Source organism: Lineus longissimus, chromosome 3 (assembly GCF_910592395.1).
Source record: "Lineus longissimus chromosome 3, tnLinLong1.2, whole genome shotgun sequence".
Lineage (NCBI taxonomy): Eukaryota > Metazoa > Nemertea > Pilidiophora > Heteronemertea > Lineidae > Lineus > Lineus longissimus.
The window spans coordinates 13,581,250-13,600,878 of NC_088310.1; the positions used below are offsets into that span (position 1 = coordinate 13,581,250).

The 19,629-nt window shown below is 40.5% G+C and overlaps 1 protein-coding gene across 1 annotated transcript in view; it reads right to left on the reverse strand.

Moving 5' to 3' along the window:
- The window catches only part of LOC135484794 (uncharacterized), a 266,119-nt gene that overhangs the window by 27,887 nt on the left and 218,603 nt on the right, over positions 1 to 19,629 (reverse strand). Inside the window, exons 21-22 of the mRNA XM_064766477.1 lie at positions 19,234 to 19,343; positions 6,413 to 6,507 (exon numbers count right to left, since the gene is read on the reverse strand). Coding sequence (XP_064622547.1) covers positions 6,413 to 6,507; positions 19,234 to 19,343 — 205 coding nt within the window. The remainder of the gene's footprint in view (positions 1 to 6,412; positions 6,508 to 19,233; positions 19,344 to 19,629) is intronic.

Genomic DNA, 19,629 nt, shown 5'->3' on the forward strand with positions numbered 1-19,629 from the left:
TCGTCGAGATTTGCAGCCAGAGACACAACGAGACGCTGCTTATACTTACGATACGATGACGGGATCCTAATGATCCACTTTAGAGACACTTGAACATTAATTTCCGTGAAAAACGTGCCGATTGTGATATTACCAGTGTTCTTGGGGCCAGAATAATGTCCTTGGTAATATCCACAAGACAGGGTTGTCTACCCCTCTCTTGTATCTGTGAACTAAAGTACTACCGGGTACTTAAGACTTTTTGTGTGAGGGACTATAATTCCTTCTACATCGCCGTGGAATTGTGTTACTGCGCGGTCCGAGGACCAACTGTGTTAAAGTTGAGTATCAATAGGCTCATTGTGCACGTTTTTGTAGGACCAGCCAACAGAGGGTTAAATTGTGCCATATTTCAAGTTGTTCATTTCTTTGTGGGCAAGGGAGTTAAAAATTGAAGGGTTAAAGTGATGTTTTTCTATTTGGCATTTGTCCTCCAATAGACATGTGTTGTGAGAACTATTGATGTGTGATTGTGATTCTTTGCGCATGATTCAAATTCATTGGACGCTGAATGTGACAAGCTATTAATTCTCAATTCCGCAAAATTGACTCTGTTCAGACGGACACTGGACAAATCTAGGCATTTGTTGCCATGAACTGATAATATGCATGTATACAGAGACTTTAGTGCTTCATTGGATAGAGAGAAGTTAATTTTGTGTTTCGACAATTTTGTAGGACAACAACCTTTGGAAATAGTTTGGTCTTTTTCAAGCGTTTTTTTGGTACAAGCTAAGTTTCTTGGGGGAATTTTAAAGCAAAATTCTGGTTAGTGTGGTTGCTTCAGAATATGAGGCTTGGTTGACTTGTTTGTGACTTCCAAAGGTGTCGTTGTCCTGAAATGGTTGAGACTTGTGTTTTGCTCTAATGGGGACTAACTTTTTGAAGACATACTAGTACTGCGCACTCTCAAAGATAGTGAACTTATTGTTTGATTGGATTAGTTTTTTATAGGGTTTGTTCTTAATGCCTAATGCATGACAGTATTTTGAATACTCAGGTTCTGAGTTTTTGATTCCAGTTTAAATTGTTACAGTCTATGTGAGTATAAAAACTTGAGTATTTGTTGGAATTGTTTTTGGAATGGGATAGTAGATTAAAAGGGTTCCGTTAAAATCCTAGGTATTAACGGGGAAGGGAGAATGTTTACGAGGTATAAAAGTGTCTTCGGCAGTGCACGGCCGAGGTGGAATGTGACAAATGTTGGTGGTGTTGGTGGACAAATAAAGACGAAAGAGTTTAGTTTGAATTCGAGTTTTGTTAAGTAAAATCGCCAATAAAACGGTAACAACGAAAGAAGAATGGAAATAAGATCATCCTTCAAAACAGAGAGTCCACAATTAACATTTGGGGCCCTGCTGGCCAAACTGAGAATCAGAAAAAGACTGCAGTTTAGTCTAAGAGTATAGGGGTACATTCGTACCAAGTTAGGGATCTGTAGCTAAAGCAGTGACAAAACGTGCCGTCATTGTAAAATGGCGGTGCCATAGGAAAACTTTGACCTCTGTGACCTTGAGAAGTAGGTCAAATCAAAAACCCACATTTATGAAATGTATCCTTGCTAGGAGTACCTACCATAAAAATCTTATGAAAATCAGACCACTTTTAAACGAGCAATCAAACATTTTAACTTTGGACATTAAATTTGGCCCCTGGGTGGCCAAACTAAGAATTTTTCAAGATGCCCCCCCCTGGCACCCATATTGGCTATCACATTTGATAAAAAATCAAGGATTTAGTAGAGAGTACATAGATATACATCCAGATCAAATTTGGTTGCAATCCGATCATTAGTTTCGGAGTAATAGTACTGTGTTTATTTTTCAAGATGGCTGCCTGGCGGCCATATTTGACGTCCGAACGGCCGAAATTTTAGGGGTGGAATAGAGAATCCCCAGATACATGTCCACGCTGGTTTAAAACCTTCTAGCTAAAATAGATAGGAAACATGCTACTGTTCAGTGAATCAGCAAACTTTGACCTCTGTGACCTTGAAAAGGGAGTCAAATCAAAAACCCGGAGGATATATGATGCACCTTTGCTAGAAGTACCTACCATATTTTTTTCAAAATTTCCCGACTGCTATTAAGGGAGATATTGTATATTTTCACTTTTAACGTTTGGCCCCCTGGTGGCCAAACCATGAAACGAATCGGATCGAAACTTGGTCTCCAAGGTGTCATTACATAAGGGTACATGTGTACCAAGTTTCAATTCAATAGCTCTAACAGTTACGAAACGTGCCCTGCTAACGGACGACGGACGACGACGACGACGACGGACGCCACGGTATGGGATAAGCTCACCTCTGCTAAGAGGTGAGCTAAAAAGGGACTTATTCACCAAAAAGAGCCCGGGGGGTCGGCCAGCCAAACCACCCCTCACGACCACAAACATTGACCAATACGCACTGTGGTACTTTGGATGGAAACAAGAGATGATATACTATCAAATAAAGTCATAAACTAACCCCTATTTTCTATACTGGATTTTATAATTCATGTTTCCGTAGCATCCTCCATAGCTGGTCTGGTTCTTCCCTCAGAAACCCCCCCAAAATATATCGAAAAGACGAAAAATCAAACACACTAAGGCGAGAAAACATGCACATTGGTAATTCTTCACGGCTACACGGTGATATCTGATGACGTTATGGGGATTCCCCATTGTAACGGGTGATTCAAATAACACACAGATTAGCCATAGGTGTCCGTTTTCAGCTTTTTATAAGGCTACGGCGTATTCCGTAGGTGCCCCCATATGGGTTAAGAAACATGCTACATTATAAGTCAAACAAAGCTGATATGATATGTGATGTATCCTTGCTTGGAGTACCTACCGTAAAAATATTATTGAAACTAAGTCACTAATTGATGTGATATTGCACTTTTCACCTTTTCAGTTTTGGCTCCCTGGTGGCCTAGTCGAAAATCATATTGGACTGAAATTCGTTGTCAGAGATTATCTGATCTGGAAGGTCATCTGTTCCAAATTTCAAGTTCATTACATAAGTGGTGCCATAATTTCACTCAAACAGAAAATTTTAGCCATTTGACCTCTTTGCCCTTGAAAAGTAGGTCAAATCAAAAATTCATATGACATGTAATGTATCTTTGCTTCGAGTACCTACCATAAAAATATGATCAAAAACAAGTCACTAATAAGCAAGATATTGCAATTTCTACCTTTTCAGTTTTTGTGGCCAAGTCGAAAATCAGATCAAACCGAATTTCAGCATCAGAGTTTATCTAGTGGGTCATGTGTACCAAGTTTCAAGTTCATAACATAAGTGGTTAAGAAATGTCCCCTAGTTACACTTAAACGGCCAATTTACGCCAATTGACCTCTGTGACCTTGAAAAGTAGCTCAAATAAAAAACTGTAGGATATGAGATGTATCCTTGCTTGGAGTACCAACCACAATAGCATCATAAAAAATGAAACGGCCAGGGGCCATTGTGCTCACCGTATAGATATTTGGTGCTTTGGAATTCACCCAGGTTAAGAAACATTGCACATGTATAGTATATAGGTCAAACCAAAGTCGGTATGACATGTGATGTATCGTTGCTTGGAGTAAGTACCATAAGAATATCATCAAAAACCAGTCACTAATAAACAAGATATTGCACTTTTTACCTATTTTAGTTTTGGCATCCTGGTTGCCAAGTTGAGTACCGAAATCCGAAATTCGCTGTCCGAGGTAACATAACGTAGGGAGTCATGTGTGCCAAATTTCAAGTTCATAGCTTTAGTGGTTAAAAAACGTGCCATAGTTACAATCAAATGACCAATTGACGCCATTTGACCTCTGTGACTCGAAAAGCAGGTCAAATCAAAAACTCATATGATATCTAATGTATCCTTGCTAGGAGAACCTACCATAAAATTTTTATTGAAAACGAATCACTAATAAGTGAGATATCACACTTTCTAGGTTTTCACTTTTGGCCCCCTGTTGGCCAAGTCGAGAATCAGACTGGACTGAAATCAGGGTCAGAGGTCAGCTGACCTAAGGGGTCCTTTGTACAAAGTCTCAAGTTCATAGCCTTAGGGGTTAACAAACGTTCCACAGTTACGCTGTGATGTATCCTTGCTAGGGGTACCCACCATAAAAATTTTAGCAAAAACAAATCAGTGATAAATGAGATATTGCACATTTTAACTTTTCGGTTTTAGCCCCCTGGTGGCAGAGTCAAGAATAAGACCGGTGCAAAATTCAGTGTCAGGGTACATATGACCTTGAGCATGATGCATACAAAGTTTCAGGTTCATAGCACAAGCGGTTAAGAAACGTGCCACAGGATACAACGGACGACGACGACGACGACGACAACGGACACAGAGCTATCGTATAGAGTCCCCTACGGTGAGCCAAAAATTAAAGTACATGAACATGTATAAATGTATATCTCTGACTGCATTTTGGTCCATGTGTCAGTGAAGATATAAGACATAAAATGGTCTAGTCAACAGAATTGATCGGATTTCGCCGCGAGAAACCACTATACCGAAAGTAAATTATATATAAATGATAAGATATAAATATCCCTGGTCGTAACAAATTTCACCCATGTTCTGATGAGAATCAAGCAATTTTTTTATGTAGACGAAGCGAGATGATGCACTTTTTACTCTTTTTAATTTTGGCCTCCCAGTGGCGAGGTCGAGAATCAGTAAAATTCGGTGTCAGAGGTCACATGACGCAGCGAGTGATGTGTACAAAATTTCATGCTCATAGAAACGTGCCATAGTTACACTCAAACGGCCAATTAAGCCATTTGACCTCATAGGATATGTGATGTATCCTTGCTCAGAGTACCTACCATAAAAATATTACCGAAAAAAAATCACTAATATGCGAGATATTGCACCTTTCACCTTTTTTAGTTTCGGCCCGCTGGAGGCCAAGTCGAGTATCAGATCGAACTGAAATACGGTGTGGAAGGTTATATTACATAGGGAGTCAGGCAAATCAAATTTCAAGTTTATAACTTTAGCGGTTAAGAAACGTGCCATAGTATGGCCAATCTATGCCATTAGACCTCTGTGACCTTGAAAACTAGGTCAAATCAAAAACCTGGTGATATGTGTTGTATCCTTGCTGGGAGGGCCTACCATAAAAATACCATCGAAAACGAGTCACTTATAAGAGAGATAGCAAACTTTTTAGGTTTTCACTTTTGGCTCCCTGGTGGCCAAGTCAAGAATAAGATCGGACCGAAATTCAGTGTCAGAGGTCACTTGACCTTTGTACGAAGTTTCTAGTTCATAGCTCTAGCTGGTAAGAAACGTGCCACCATTTTTGAAACAGGATACAGACGACGACGGACCCAGCGGTATTGTATGGACTAAAGCGTATGATATGTAATGCAATCTTGGAGTTCTTACCATAAAAAACTCATCAAAAACAAATCTGTAATAAGTAACATCTTGCACGTTTTTGAAGTTTTTGGGTTTGACCTCCTTAGTGGCCATGTCAAGAATTAGACTGGACCAAAATTCAGTGTCAGAGGTCATCTGACCTGGGGGGGGGGGGGGGCATGTGCATCAAATTTAAAATCCAAAGCTTTTGTGGTTCAGAAACGTGCTACTGTCTTTGAAATAGGATACAACAAACCCCTGATTGATTTCTGTGGAGACCGGGGTAATAATTTGATATACCACAGCGTTTTAACAGTTACGTTACTAAGGAGCGCTATATAAATGCGTCACATTATTATTATTATTATTATTATTAACAGACTATGGACATGGTGGTAGTTTCTACACTCCCATACAGTGAGCCAAAAACTGTGTTTCAGATCATTTTATGGAAAATAACTGATACTCTTTGAGGCGAAAGTTAATATAATATGTATTATTCACGAATTGGGAGTGTCCATAATGTACATACAAACCAAAGGAGAGGGTTTGGTGCCAGATCATATGGTGTGCATTCGGGGAGGGAGGGAGGGAGGGGGCCTTTTCCAAAATGTTAGTTTGCAGCCAAAGCACCATTTCTTGTACAATACTTCACATAGAAGGGCGTGCCATCTTGCATGTATTAAGCACTGGGACAAAACAAGATGGCTGGCAGCCAATCTGTGGTAAATACTGGCATAAAAGGTACTGCTTTTTTCTTTTTCCAGCACTGAGGAGATGATTGAAACAAATTGTCAAACAGTTTATTGTACTGGTTTATTATGTATACACACTACCTGTATACACTATTGAACAATCTTATACCATGACCCGAAGGGTATGCGTACAGGGGAGGGGGGGATTATGGCCACTGCATACAAGGTGCTTAGGGGGGGGGGGAAGAAAGGGTCTGAACATCAATAGGTGTGTATGTACATTATGGACACTTTCATATCTTATTTTTAAATTACCTATGAAGGAATGCAGCAATGGTCTTGTAGTTATGGAACATATTCAAAGCCATTGTATAATTCACATTGGGCATGGATAAGTAGAACTTCATGACCTGGAAAATGGAAATGAGAAAATCATTACAGATACAAGTTATAGTAGGTCAAATCAAAAACTTATAGGATATGTGATGTATCTTTGCTCAGAGTATCTACCCTTAAATATCATCGAAAAAAACAATTCACTAATAAGCGAGATATTGCACTTTATATATTTTTTAGTTTTGCCCCCGTTGGCCTAGTCGAGAATCAGATCGGACCGAAATTCGGTGTAAGAGGTTATATGATGAAGGGAGTCATGTGTACTAAATTTCAGTTCATAGCTTGAGTGGCTAAGAAATGTGCCATTGTTACCCTCGAACGGTTTATTTATGCCATTTGACCTCTGTCACCTTGAAAATTAGGTAAAATAAAAACCTGTATGATATGTGATGTATCCTTGAGGAGAACCTACCAAAAAATTTTCATCAAAACCAAGTCACTTATAAGAGATAACACACTTTTTAGGTTTCCACTTTTGACCCTATGGTGACAAAGTTAAAAATCATATCAAACCGAAATTCAGTGTCAGAGGTCATCTGACCTGGGTGGTCATGTGTTCAAAGTTTTATGTTCATACCCCTAGCTGTTAAGAAACATACCACAGTTTTTGAAACAGGATACAGATGACGGCGGACTACAGGCAAGGGACGATGGACACAGCGGTATTGTATAGACTCCCCTATGTGAGCCAACAATGATATGAAAAGCGACTTGTTTCGTCTTGTTCTTTTCGACAGTTTTGAGGAGAAGGGATGGCACCGATTTTAGAATGCATTTTTCTCCCCCAAACCATCACATATTTTGGTGGTTAGCAGTATAAAGTATGTTGTCGGTGCTTAATGGACCATCTAAGGGCATCGTAAGGTTCTATTTGTTGTAATCTAATGGGATATTCATTATATCATTTTTGACCATCTACAACAAGTTTTATAGCAGCGACAATAGACCAATGCCACTTTAAACTGCCCCGGCACTTCTCAGACATCGTTGATTTAGTTCTGCTCAGTATTCATAAATGGCACTCATGTACGTCAACAGACTACATGACTTTTTCACTGCTTTTTTTGCCAAATTTGGAGTTATGGGGGGTTAAACATACCAAATCTTTTACCCCAACTTGGGGGCTACTAATGAGCCTTTAATTAGTGCTTAATGGATCGTAACTTAATGCTAAAAAGCCGAGAAAAGCAGGTTGGAAACTTCATGTACATTATACATTAGGCAAACACATGTAAAAATGTGTAGGTATAATGTGGTAAGTGGCTAACTTTCATTTTCATACCCCCTCTGGCCATGGTGGTGGTGGTGGTAGTGGTGGTGGTGGGGGGGGGGGGGGGGGGTCACATAAAGGGGGATGAAGGGTCAGGATCTTATCAGAATTTATTTTCTCTATTTTTATCATGGTTTGGGGTCATACTGAACATAAAACTCAATGAAATGGCCAGGGCCATTGTGCTCACCTCATGTGGAGGAAAGATGGACAAAGAGCATGGTCTTGTGTCATGTAGTGTTAGGTTTGATGTAGGTCCAAGCAATTACAATTTCCCCAAAATGGCCAATTTACAGTACATTCGACCTCTGTGACCTTGAAAAGTAGGTCAAATCAAAGAAGACCCGGGTGACACATTGAATGGTTGTTAGAATTAGATGTACCTATGATATAAAATTGGTGCCAATCGGGCAAGTCATTACTAGGAATAATGGCATTTTGAAGAATTTAGGATTTGGCCCCCTCCCTGGAGGCCAAACGGCAAATCAGATCGCACCAAACTTCGGTACCTGAGATCACCTGACCAAGGGGTACATGTGTACTTAATTTGTGATCAATAGTCATTGCAGTTAAGAAACGTGCCATAGTTACGGCCTGACGGCGAATTTACGCCATTTGACCTCTGTGACCTTGACAAGAAGGTCAAATTAAAAACCTGTGTGACATATACTGTATGGTGGTTAGATGTACCCATGATATCAAATTGGTGGCAATCGGGCAAGAAGTTAAGGAATAATCACATTTTTAAGGTTTTTGGATTTTGCCCCCTGGTGGTCAAGTGGTGAATCATATTGGACCAAACTTTGGTCCCTGAGATCACCTGACTAAGGGGTAAATGTGTACCAAATTTGGTATCAATAGTCATTGCAGTTTAGAAACGTGCCATCGTTACATCCTAACGGCTAATTTACACCATTTGACCTCTGTGACCTTTAAAAGGAGGTCAAATCAAAAACCCGGAGGATATATGATGCACCTTTGCTAGAAGTACCTACCATATTTTTTTCAAAATTTCCCGACTACTAATATGAGGAAGGCTCAGGCCTTGATAGGGAGCTCTTCGTTAATAGGGCTGGTGAGCGAGAAGACTCGGGGGGGGGGGGGGGGGGGGGGTATATAGTTAGGATAATACCATCATGGCAGTTGACCGAAGAAGCAGTTGGCTAGCACACAATGTCAATGATTGATGGCGAGTAGTTGGTGGGTGGGAGAGGGGGGATATAGTTAGGATGATGCCATCATGGCAGTTGACCCAATAGACGCTAGCTGTCGCAGTATAGAAAATAAGAGTGGGGAGAATGTGGGAAACTAAACACAACAGGAGAAGGATAGGTATTTTTGCCCGGAGATAAGCATAATGATCCCAAGACCCAAGTGTAATTAAGATTTATATTCTAATTCAAAAAGACCTTAGCCGACCCCCCCCCCCCGTCCTGAATAGTTTGAGGTCTCACTAGCCAGTGGTAATCAGGTGTTAATCTTGAAGTTATAAGGCATAGAGGTGACATTTTTCAAATTTGTGTTATACAGGGTGTCTCATGCATTGTGCTACATCAGTCTATGCATGACTGTATGTCTAGACGACGTTGAAACTTGGTCAGATGTATTCTACAAGAGACAAGCTATTCAGAAATGTATAGGTTTGTGTGAGAGTAAGGTACTGCCAAGTCTACAGCCGCTGGAACAGGGGTATGCATGAAATGACGTCGCGTCATTTTTGGAGGCAGGTAGGCCTGGCCTCCGCACCGGCTTATGAGACCTGAGGGTAGCGCGCGCGTTTGAGTTAGTGCGCATGCGCTTTCTACGGAAAATTGAAATGGTGGTTTCAAGTTTCACGGTAGGATTTTGTCATGGAAACGGGGAAATAGACATTGAGACCAATGTACTTTCAAGATTATTGCATTATAAATGGGACCAGACCGTCGACATCTTGCCACACCCCATGATATTGACGAAATCGTCGTCGAAACGGGCAGCCCCGGACCGATCATGTTGGTGCGCTTGAAACTACGGAAAAGTTAGCAGACGGAAAATCTTTTGCGGAATTTTGCCAGTTAAAAGCACGATTTCTTCGCGGAAAGAGAAAAATAATCTCTGGCAGCGATGCAGCTTGTTGTTTAATGCATTTCGATTCGCCCCAGGGTATCGTTACACTTTGATTCGGCCCTGTTTTGACGAAATCTTCAACCGAACAGCGGCTTCTCTGCGTAAACATCGTAGCGTCCCGCTGAATTGTTTGGAAAAAGAAAATCTCTCCCCAGGTAAATTGCTGTGCATTAGCGTATACGATTCGCGTGCAAAACTGTCACCTGGGTGTGGAGGTTTTCTGGTTCCGGGTCAAGTTTTTTTCGTTGATGGTATACACACACTCTCTAACCATAAAGCTCGCTAAGAGCTCCCTATTAAGGGAGATATTGCATATTTTCACTTTTAACGTTTGTCCCCCTGGTGGCCAAACCATGAAACAAATCGGACCGAAACTTGGTCTCCCAGGTGTCATTACATAAGGGTACATGTGTACCAAGTTTCAACTCAATAGCTCTAACAGTTACGAAACGTGCCCTGCTAACGGACGACGGACGACGACGACGACGACGACGACGACGACGACGACGACGACGACGACGACGGACGACGGACGCCACGGTATGGGATAAGCTCACCTCTGCTAAGAGGTGAGCTAAAAACTATTGACATAACACCAATATTCATTATGTCATAGCCCTGTGAAGTGTGGGTATAACATTTTCTGATTTTCTAAAATGAAACGGCCAGGGGCCATTGTGCTCACCGTATTCATCTTTTAGTAGGCAGGATCATGCTTAGTTTAGAGGTGAATATGGTGAACACAATCAGGCATGAAGACTTTTTTTAGATGTGTATTGATGTCAAGTAATAAGACAAGTTTATCTTTATGATCCAACCAATAATTGTCTATGACATCAACAAGATCAATATCGTGTGATTGCTAAGAGTCCCTGCAATAAAAATTTCATCGAAAAAAAGTCATTAATAAGCGAGATTTTGCATGTCCTACATTTTCAGTTTTGACCCGCTGGTGGCCAAATCAAGAATCAGATCAGGCCAAAATTCGGTGTCAGAGATTATCTGATGTAGGGGGTTACATGTACCAACTTTCAAGTTCATAGCTTCAGCAGTTAAGAAACGTGCCATAGTTACACTTTAACGGCCAATTTACGCCATTTGACCTCTGTGACCTAGAAAAGGAGGTCAAATCCAAAAATCGTAGGACATGTGGTGTATCCTTGCTAGAAGTCTCTGCCATAAAAAATTTATCGACAACAATTCACTCAAATAAGCAAGATATTGCACTTCTTACTTTTTCCATTATGGCCCCCTGGTGGCCGAATAAAGAATCAGATCGGGAATTCGGCATCAGAGGTTATCTGGTGTAGGGGGTTATATGCACCAAGTTTCAAGTTCATAGCTTTAATGGTTAAGAAACGTGCCATAGTTTACACTCTAGCGGCCAATTTACGCCATATGACCTCTGTGACCTTGAAAAGTACGTCAAATTGAAAACCCGTAAGATATGTGATGTATTCTTCCTAAGAGTACCTACCATAAAAATTTTATCGAAAACAAGTCACTTATAAGCGAGATATCACACTTTTTAGATTTCCACTTTTGGCCCCCTGGTGGCAAAGTTGAGAATCAGATCAAACTGAAATTCAGCACCAGAGGCTATGTGATATAGGGGGTTATATGTACCAAGTTTCAAGTTCATAGCTTTAGTGGTTAAGAAACGTGCCATAGTTTACACTCTAATGGCCAATTTACGCCATATGACCTCTGTGACCTTGAAAACAAGGTCAAATTAAAAACCCGTATAATATAAAATGTATATTTGCTATGAGTACCTACAACAAAAGTTTTATCGAAAACAAGTCACTGATAAGCGAGATATCACACTTTTTAGATATCAACATTTGGCCCCCTGGTGGCCAAACAGAGAATCAGATCGGACTAAAAATCAGTGTCAGAGGTCAGCTGACCTGGGGCATTCTGTGTACAAAGTTTCAAGTTCATAGCCCTAGCAGTTAAGAAACGTGCCACTGTTAGGATACGACGACGACGACGACGACGACGACGACGACGACGGACACAGCGCTATCATATAGACTCCCCTTACGGTGAGCCAAAAATTTAGTGTCCAAAGGGTTAATTTCGCTCCTGTCGTAAAAATGAACAAATCATGAAAACATGCAAAATGGCTCGACTTTTGTGGTCAAACGCTAGCATGTTAAGAAGATGCATTTTTGTTCTATTAACATTTTTCTAATTTACTGTCACTGTTATTTAATTTAATATTTAATAGTTTTATGATTTTGAAGCCCAGTTTCTTGGTTTTCTAGATTAGAAAACGATTCATTTTCCCATCGTTGAGCCTGTTTTGGCAAACATTAGGCGCAAAGTGGTGTGAGTATACCGTTCCAATATTGTTGAACATGCCATTTGGCTGAAACCTAAAGCCCGCAGCACACTAGCCGCCAACTTTGGCGACAAGAAGCGTTCGGCTGACACCTCTCGACGCCAAAGTTGGTGGCCAGTGAATCCCGGTCAGAGCACACCTGCCCAGAATTGGCGTCCAGTAGCATCTTTTCCGCCACTTTAACCCATCCTGGGCCATCTTGGGCCATGCAGTGCGAAATCATGTGACATCAAGACGCAAGCTGATTGGCCATAGCCTCGCCGCCGATGCCAAGCCAGGCGGCCATCCGCAGCACACCTGGCATCTTCTTGCATTCAAACGCGGTGACACGCGTCTAAAATCAAACATGTTAGATATTTGGGGTTTAGTTGCGGCAAGTGGCATCAAGTCACGTTCGCCGACGCCGTTCATAGCAGACTAGGAATTTTTCAGGCGTTCAGGACTCTTGCGGCAAAAAACGCCTGTGAACGCCAAAGTTGGCGGCTAGTGTGCTGCGGGCTTTACATATATTTATGATTTGTAAATTTTGAGTCATTTTGAGTCATCTCATGATACAACAGTGTGCCTGTAACAAGTTTGCAATTGATTACAACCTAATTAGGAATTTTTTTATTACAAATCTCATACCGATTAGTGAGTGCACACAGCTTAATGTCTGTTTGATTAAGGTTTTGTTTGTCAATCAACAGCTAACACATCTGCCTAATTTTTTAGATACTTCACATCTATATAAAGTCAACAATTCGTACTGCAAAAGCAGAGTATATTTTTTTGTTGAATTTTGGTCATTCTTTTTACTGTTTTGCACATCAGCTCAGTTGGTAACTGAATTAAAATAGGCTTCATCATGGCTTCCAGTTAATTGCCCGAGAGAGCTGGGGTACTCCCCCAGAAAATTCTGTGAGGTTTAAGTGCCTTAGATGCGTTTCCCTCATAACTGACAACAACTTATGTGTTTCGTTTGCCTGAAACAAATGATTGTTTTCTAACACAGGTTTTTGTTATTTTTTGTACCGACAGAAACAAGGCGTGCTATTTCTACCCTATTGACTTATAAATAAGAGTGCATTTGAACAATGCGGCGAACATTTTGGAGACTAGAAAAATGTTTGATGATCAAAAATGTGGGGGGGGGGGGCGGGCGGCTGGTGTGCCCCATGGATCAGTGTCTGGTGTTAATAGTGTACAAATGGCCTTGCTATACTAATGGTACTATGGGCTATAGTACACTTCCGCAAAAGAGAATTTATGAATACAGTAGCCAAACACAATAGAAATATAAAAGCTATATCCTGCGCATCTGGTGGACAGATGATATGTGCTGTACCCGATCTTGTAGTATTGCTATATTTTAATGAGTGACATCCCAATGTGGTGATATTTCTGCCAATTTCAGCAACAGTGCATGTCTATCACCTTGTTTACTAATACAATAAACCAGACATATAAAAGCCATCTTGTAATGTTTTGGAACAAGTTGTTAGCTCAGAATATGGAGGGATATAAACACACCAATCTTGTTGTTAGGCCTGCAATTGATTTTAATTCATTACTGTAATAACAATGTATCTGAAAAAAGAGTTTTTGGACATGAGGACCACGTGCCCCCCTTCCGATTCTTGATGCGCCTATTCCCGTCATCCTTCGTAAATGTCAAATCAAACTTAAAGAAATAAGCAAAAAATAATGTTACCCCCACAGGATCTAGCCAGAGCCCCAGGGTTAGAAGGTATGACATATTACCAATAGGCCATTGTACAAATGACTGAATGCATCGTAAACAGGAATTTGTAGTTCATACTGGGTGTTTCAAACAGGAATCCACATACGGGTGTAATACTAGAATGAACTGTGTCTTCTTTTTTTCTTTTTTATGTTGCTTAAAAGCTAGTCTGGCTTAGTGGTGTGATCATTTTAACTGACTTGACTCTTATTCTGTGTCAGTGCATGATTGTAGGGTGGCATCCTGTAGCCCGCAGCACACCAGCCGCCAACTTTGGCGACAAGAAGCTTTCGGCTGACGCCTCTCGACGCCAAAGTTGGCGGCTAGTGGATCCCGGTCAGAGCACACCTGCCCAGAATTGGCGTCCAGTAGCGTCTTTTCCGCCACTTTAGGCTGCCATTTTGATATCATGTGACATCAAGCGCAAGCTGATTGGCCATAGCCTCGCCGTCGACGCCAAGTCAGGCGGCCATCCGTAGCAAACCTGGCTTCTTATTGCGTTCAAACGCGGCGACACGCGTCAAAAATCAAACATGTTAGATATTTGGCGTTTAGTGGCGTCAAGTGGCGTTTGCCGACGCCGTTCGTAGCAGACTAGGGATTTTTCAGGCGTTCAGGACTCTTGTGGCAAAAAATGCCTGTGAACGTAGAAGTTGGCGGCTAGTGTGCTGCGGGCTTATGGGAGGGCAACATTTTGTCATTGAGTGTTTCCGTTTCGGAGTATTTCCACTCATTGTTGGGGAAGGTTGAAAGACATATTGACTTCTTTGTCTGTCTTTGAAAATTCATGCTGGTTAAGAAACATGCTATAGTATATAGCTGAATGGAACATTTATGCCATTTAATCTCTGTGATCTTGAAAAGTAGATGAAATCAAGAATCCATTCGACAGATACGGTATGGTGGTTAGATGTACCCCAAATATGAAATTGGTGGCAATCCGGCAAGTAGTTAACCCTTTAGGAGCATGACATATTACAGCAGAACCTCCCTATTGAGGACACCCATGGGACTGACAAGTGCTGTCCTTAATATAAGCGTTCGGCTGACGCCTCTCAACGCCAAAGTTGGTGGCCAGTGGATCCCGGTCAGAGCACACCTGCCCAGAATTGGCGTCCAGTAGCGCCTTTTCCGCAACTTTAGGCTGCCATTTTGAAATCATGTGACATCAAGACACAAGCTGATTGGCCATAGCCTCACCGCCGACGCCAAGTCAGGCAGCCATCCGTAGCAAACCTGGCTTCTTATTGCGTTCAAAAGCGGCGACACGCGTCAAAAATCAAACATGTTAGATATTTGGCATTTAGTTGCGGCAAGTGGCGTCAAGTCGCATTCGCCGACACCGTTCGTAGCAGACTAGGGATTTTTCAGGCGTTCAGGACTCTTGCGGCAAAAAACGCCTGTGAACGCCGAAGTTGGCGGCTAGTGTGCTGCAAGCTTAAGAGTATCCATCATAACATAGTTATCGAAAACGAAACACTAATAAGTGAGATATCACCCTTTGTTTATTTTCGAGACAGGAATGGGTTGAAATATAAAGGTGTTGTTCACATCAGTGGAGGAGTATTTTTATGGTGTAAATCTTTGGTGATTTACTCTTCTCTTTCTACCATATACTTTTCGCTTAGGCCTGAACTAGCACAGCTTGAAGTAAAACAATAGTTTATAATTGGTATTAATTAGCATGTTATTGATGAGGGATTAGCCACTCCAAAACGTGTTTCTGTTTGGCATTATTTTTATTTCTGTCTCCAAGTAATACATGTTGTAAGTAACTTGTTTTCTTGGTGAATCTCATGACATTGTATAGGAACTCGGTTTTGTACGAAAGCCCAGAAGGCTCATTCGACAAAAATTACTTCGACAAAACTCACTTCAACAAAGACTTCGACAAAATTGATTTCGACAAAACTCACTTCGACAAAATCGACCAATCAAATCGTGTTTTACATACCTACCTATGTGTTTTACATAGGTAGGCCAGAGGTGAGACAAGACCACAGTTGATTTTTTAAGCCTTTTAGCAGTCAAATTGTCAATGTTTGACCGCGACGCATCAAATAATGCGTGCGGTTGTGAATCTGAAATTTAGATTATGTTATTCCGGACAGTCGGGCAAGTAAATGGTGAAAAATAAACTGGTGATTGACCACGGAAATTTTTTGATAATCGACAAATTAGACGGACTTTGATATTTCCACTCTTTTCAGCCAACTGGCAGAAAAAACTCAAAACACGCCCCCTATTACCAAATTAGCAAAATTCGAAATTAATTTTTTCATCAAATAATTTCTTTATATCTGTAGACTTGCCACAGCAAATATTTTTTCAATACCTCTCCAAATATGTACTTGAGAGTTAAAAACATGCACTCGTCTAATTGATAGGCCTCGACCCTCCAACCTATGAATATTCATTAGTGGTCTTGTCTCAGGTCGGTATTTAGGTCATAGTAGCTATCATGGCGGTCAAGGATCCACCCAACACGAGGGTATCAATCTCTGATGAGCAAAACTCGTTCGCATTTATTTTCTGCTTCACTACATTTCTTGTGGACATGTATCTTATATAGACGGATGCTTTATGTGTATGGTAGCATATCATGATACATACAAACAGATATCCGTGCCGTGATTTTACAGTACTGACAGCGTCTTACAATTACCGCAGGCCGTTAGGCCAGGCCCTTACTCATAAAACTCATTTATAAGTAGTGTACTTAACAAGCTCTTCTACCTTTAGTGACTCGCGGTTTCGGAAAATAAATACGAACGAGTTTTGCTCATCAGAGATTGATACCCTCGTGTTGGGTGGATCCTTGACCGCCATAATAGCTACTTTGACCTAAATACCGACCTCTGGCCTACCTGTAAAACACATAGGTAGGTATGTAAAACACGATTTGATTGGTCGATTTTGTCGAAGTGAGTTTTGTTGAAGTGAGTTTTGTCGAAGTGAATTTTGGCGAAGTCAATTTTGTCGAAGTGAGTTTTGTCGAAATCAATTTTGTCGAAGTCTTTGTTGAAGTGAGTTTTGTGGAAGTCAATTTTGTCGAAGTAAGTTTTGTCGAATGAGCCTTCTAGGCTTTCGTAGTTTTGGACTCCAGACTGGAAACACACGAAACACACACTCACATATCTGGTTCTCCTATCTATTGTAACTGTATGTAAATGTGCTGTGTTATTCAAGATTTATCAATTATAAGAAGTGAAAAGCATTTCTTGACTCCAAGTGATTCACAGCTAGTCTTCCCCCCCCCCCCCCCATAATAGTATCATACATTTACCCAAGTTTTAAGTTGGTACATTGAATGGTCTAGGAGATTTCATATAGCCCATAGCCATGAAAAGGCCAGGGGCCATTGTACTCACAGTATAGATATCTGGTGGTAAAGAATTCATGCTGGTTAGGAAACATGCAATAGTATATAGCCAAATAAAAATGTTATGCCATTTAACCTCTGTGACCTTGAAAGAGAGGGCCAAATTAAAACCCATGTGACATATGATACTGTATGATAATCATGATGGTTAGATGTGGCCATGATATCAATTTGGTGGCCATCAGGCAAGTAGTAAAACAATAATCACATATTGAAGATTTTTATAATTGGCTGGCCAAGCAGTGAATCACATTGAACCAAATTTTGGCCACTGAGATAACCTGACTAAAGGGTACCATACATACATGTACGTATAATATGTAAGACCTATGGTCACTGCAGTTAAAGGGGTAAACTGTTTGTAAATACTGATGGTCCAGTAAAATAGAAATCCACTAATGCACAATGCCGTAGTGCAGTTATTATGAATACAAATTTGTTGAAACTTTGTATTTATGTCTACAGAAAGGCAATGCTGAAATTTATATTTAGTACCTATTTACGCAATTGAAAATTTTCCAATTCAATTACAACTTCAACATTTTTAGCGAACAGGGTAGGCCTTTAAGAAAAGTGCCATACTAAAGCCTAACGACTGATTTACACCATTTGACCTCTGTGATCTTGAAAAGTAAGTCATATCAAAATTGGTATGACATGTGATGTATCTTTGCTTGGAGTACCTACCATAAAAATAAGGAACCAGTGAAATCCAGGGCGAGAGGTTACCCGATGTAGGGGGTCATGTGTACCAAGTTTCATGTTCATAGCTTCAGTGGTTAAGAAACATGCCGTAGAAACACACAAAGAGCCAAATTACGCCATTGACCTCTGCGACCTTAAAAAGTAAAATACATGATGTATCCTTGCTAACAGAACCTATGATAAAAGTTTTATCTAAAAGAAGTCAATTATAAGAGAGATATCACACTTTCAAGGTTTTCATTTTTTGCCCCCTGGTGGCCAAGTCAAGACTCAGATCGAAATTCCATGTCGGAGGTTACCTGACGACCTGGGGGTTCCTGTGTACAAAGTTTCAAGTTCATAGCTCTAGATACAGGATACAGACGACAATGACAGAATACGACGGACACTGCTGTATAGTATAGACTCCCCTACGGAGAGCCAAAAAGACACTCCTTTTTAGAGAGGAGATAAAGGCCAACTCAAGGCTACCAAAGCCTCAAAACTTTAAACATACATACCACTGACCTTATAATTTGTGTGAATTTAGCAAAGCAGCACTGTTTTTCTACAGAACTGCCACATTTATTGCCTTAGTCTGAGGTACCAAACGATCATTGTATATTACCAAATTTATCAACTTTTACTCCGTCTGATTTTCTTCAGGTTTATCCTGAATGTTCTTCCATAACAGCATAAAGAAATGGCGTGTTAGACAGCAAAGAAATCACATACGGTTATGTTGTAAATTTTCTATTTTACCTACTAGCTGATTATTTAACCACATTGGAAGTGTAACATAGCCTATGGCATCCCTAGTACAGCCTATAGCTAGTCGTTTTTACGTAGTGGTTTTTTTAGGTGAGTATTGGAATTGATCCCTTAATTTGTCAATCAGATCGAAACTGATCAATTCATTAGAATACTCATGACTTATTCTAATAACTGTAAGTGACCATACTATGTGACAGGGATAGAAGGAATACTATGTGACAGGGATAGGACAGACATACTATGTGACAGGGATAGGGCCTCTTTTGGTTATGTAATCTAAGAGTCTTCTGAGAAGTAAACTATTTCCATAGATTAAGATGTAACGTACAGATAATTATTTGAGGGTGCATCTGGTGAGTAAAATGAAATGGATTAGACTCTGTCAGCTCATGAATTGTTTATTATGGTTTTTCTTGAAAAATACAATGCTGGACTGACATGATCATAAACTCACCTGTTCATTTGTCTGATTTGTCTGATCTGCCATAGTTGGTGATCTTGAGATGGACATGTTCTTTTTCGATTCTTGTAAACATAACTTGGACAATAGGTTGGCAGTTTCTTCTAAAAAAAACAAAATGTTATGTTGCATTACGAGAATTATTCAATTTCTACATTACTGGGCCACTGATGTGCACTGCTCAAATACAACCAAGTTCACCATTGCAATGGGATGACAGCCAGGTCCACAAGTATGTATCGCATCGTACCCTATTTTACACGGTTCCTGATCGATCCGTAATGCTATCATTTAAAGTACGACACTCGGACGAACCAACACACAAACCGACAGAATCACAGACCGAACTGTGGTTCATGTCCTAATAATCGCCGTGTTCTATTTAAAATT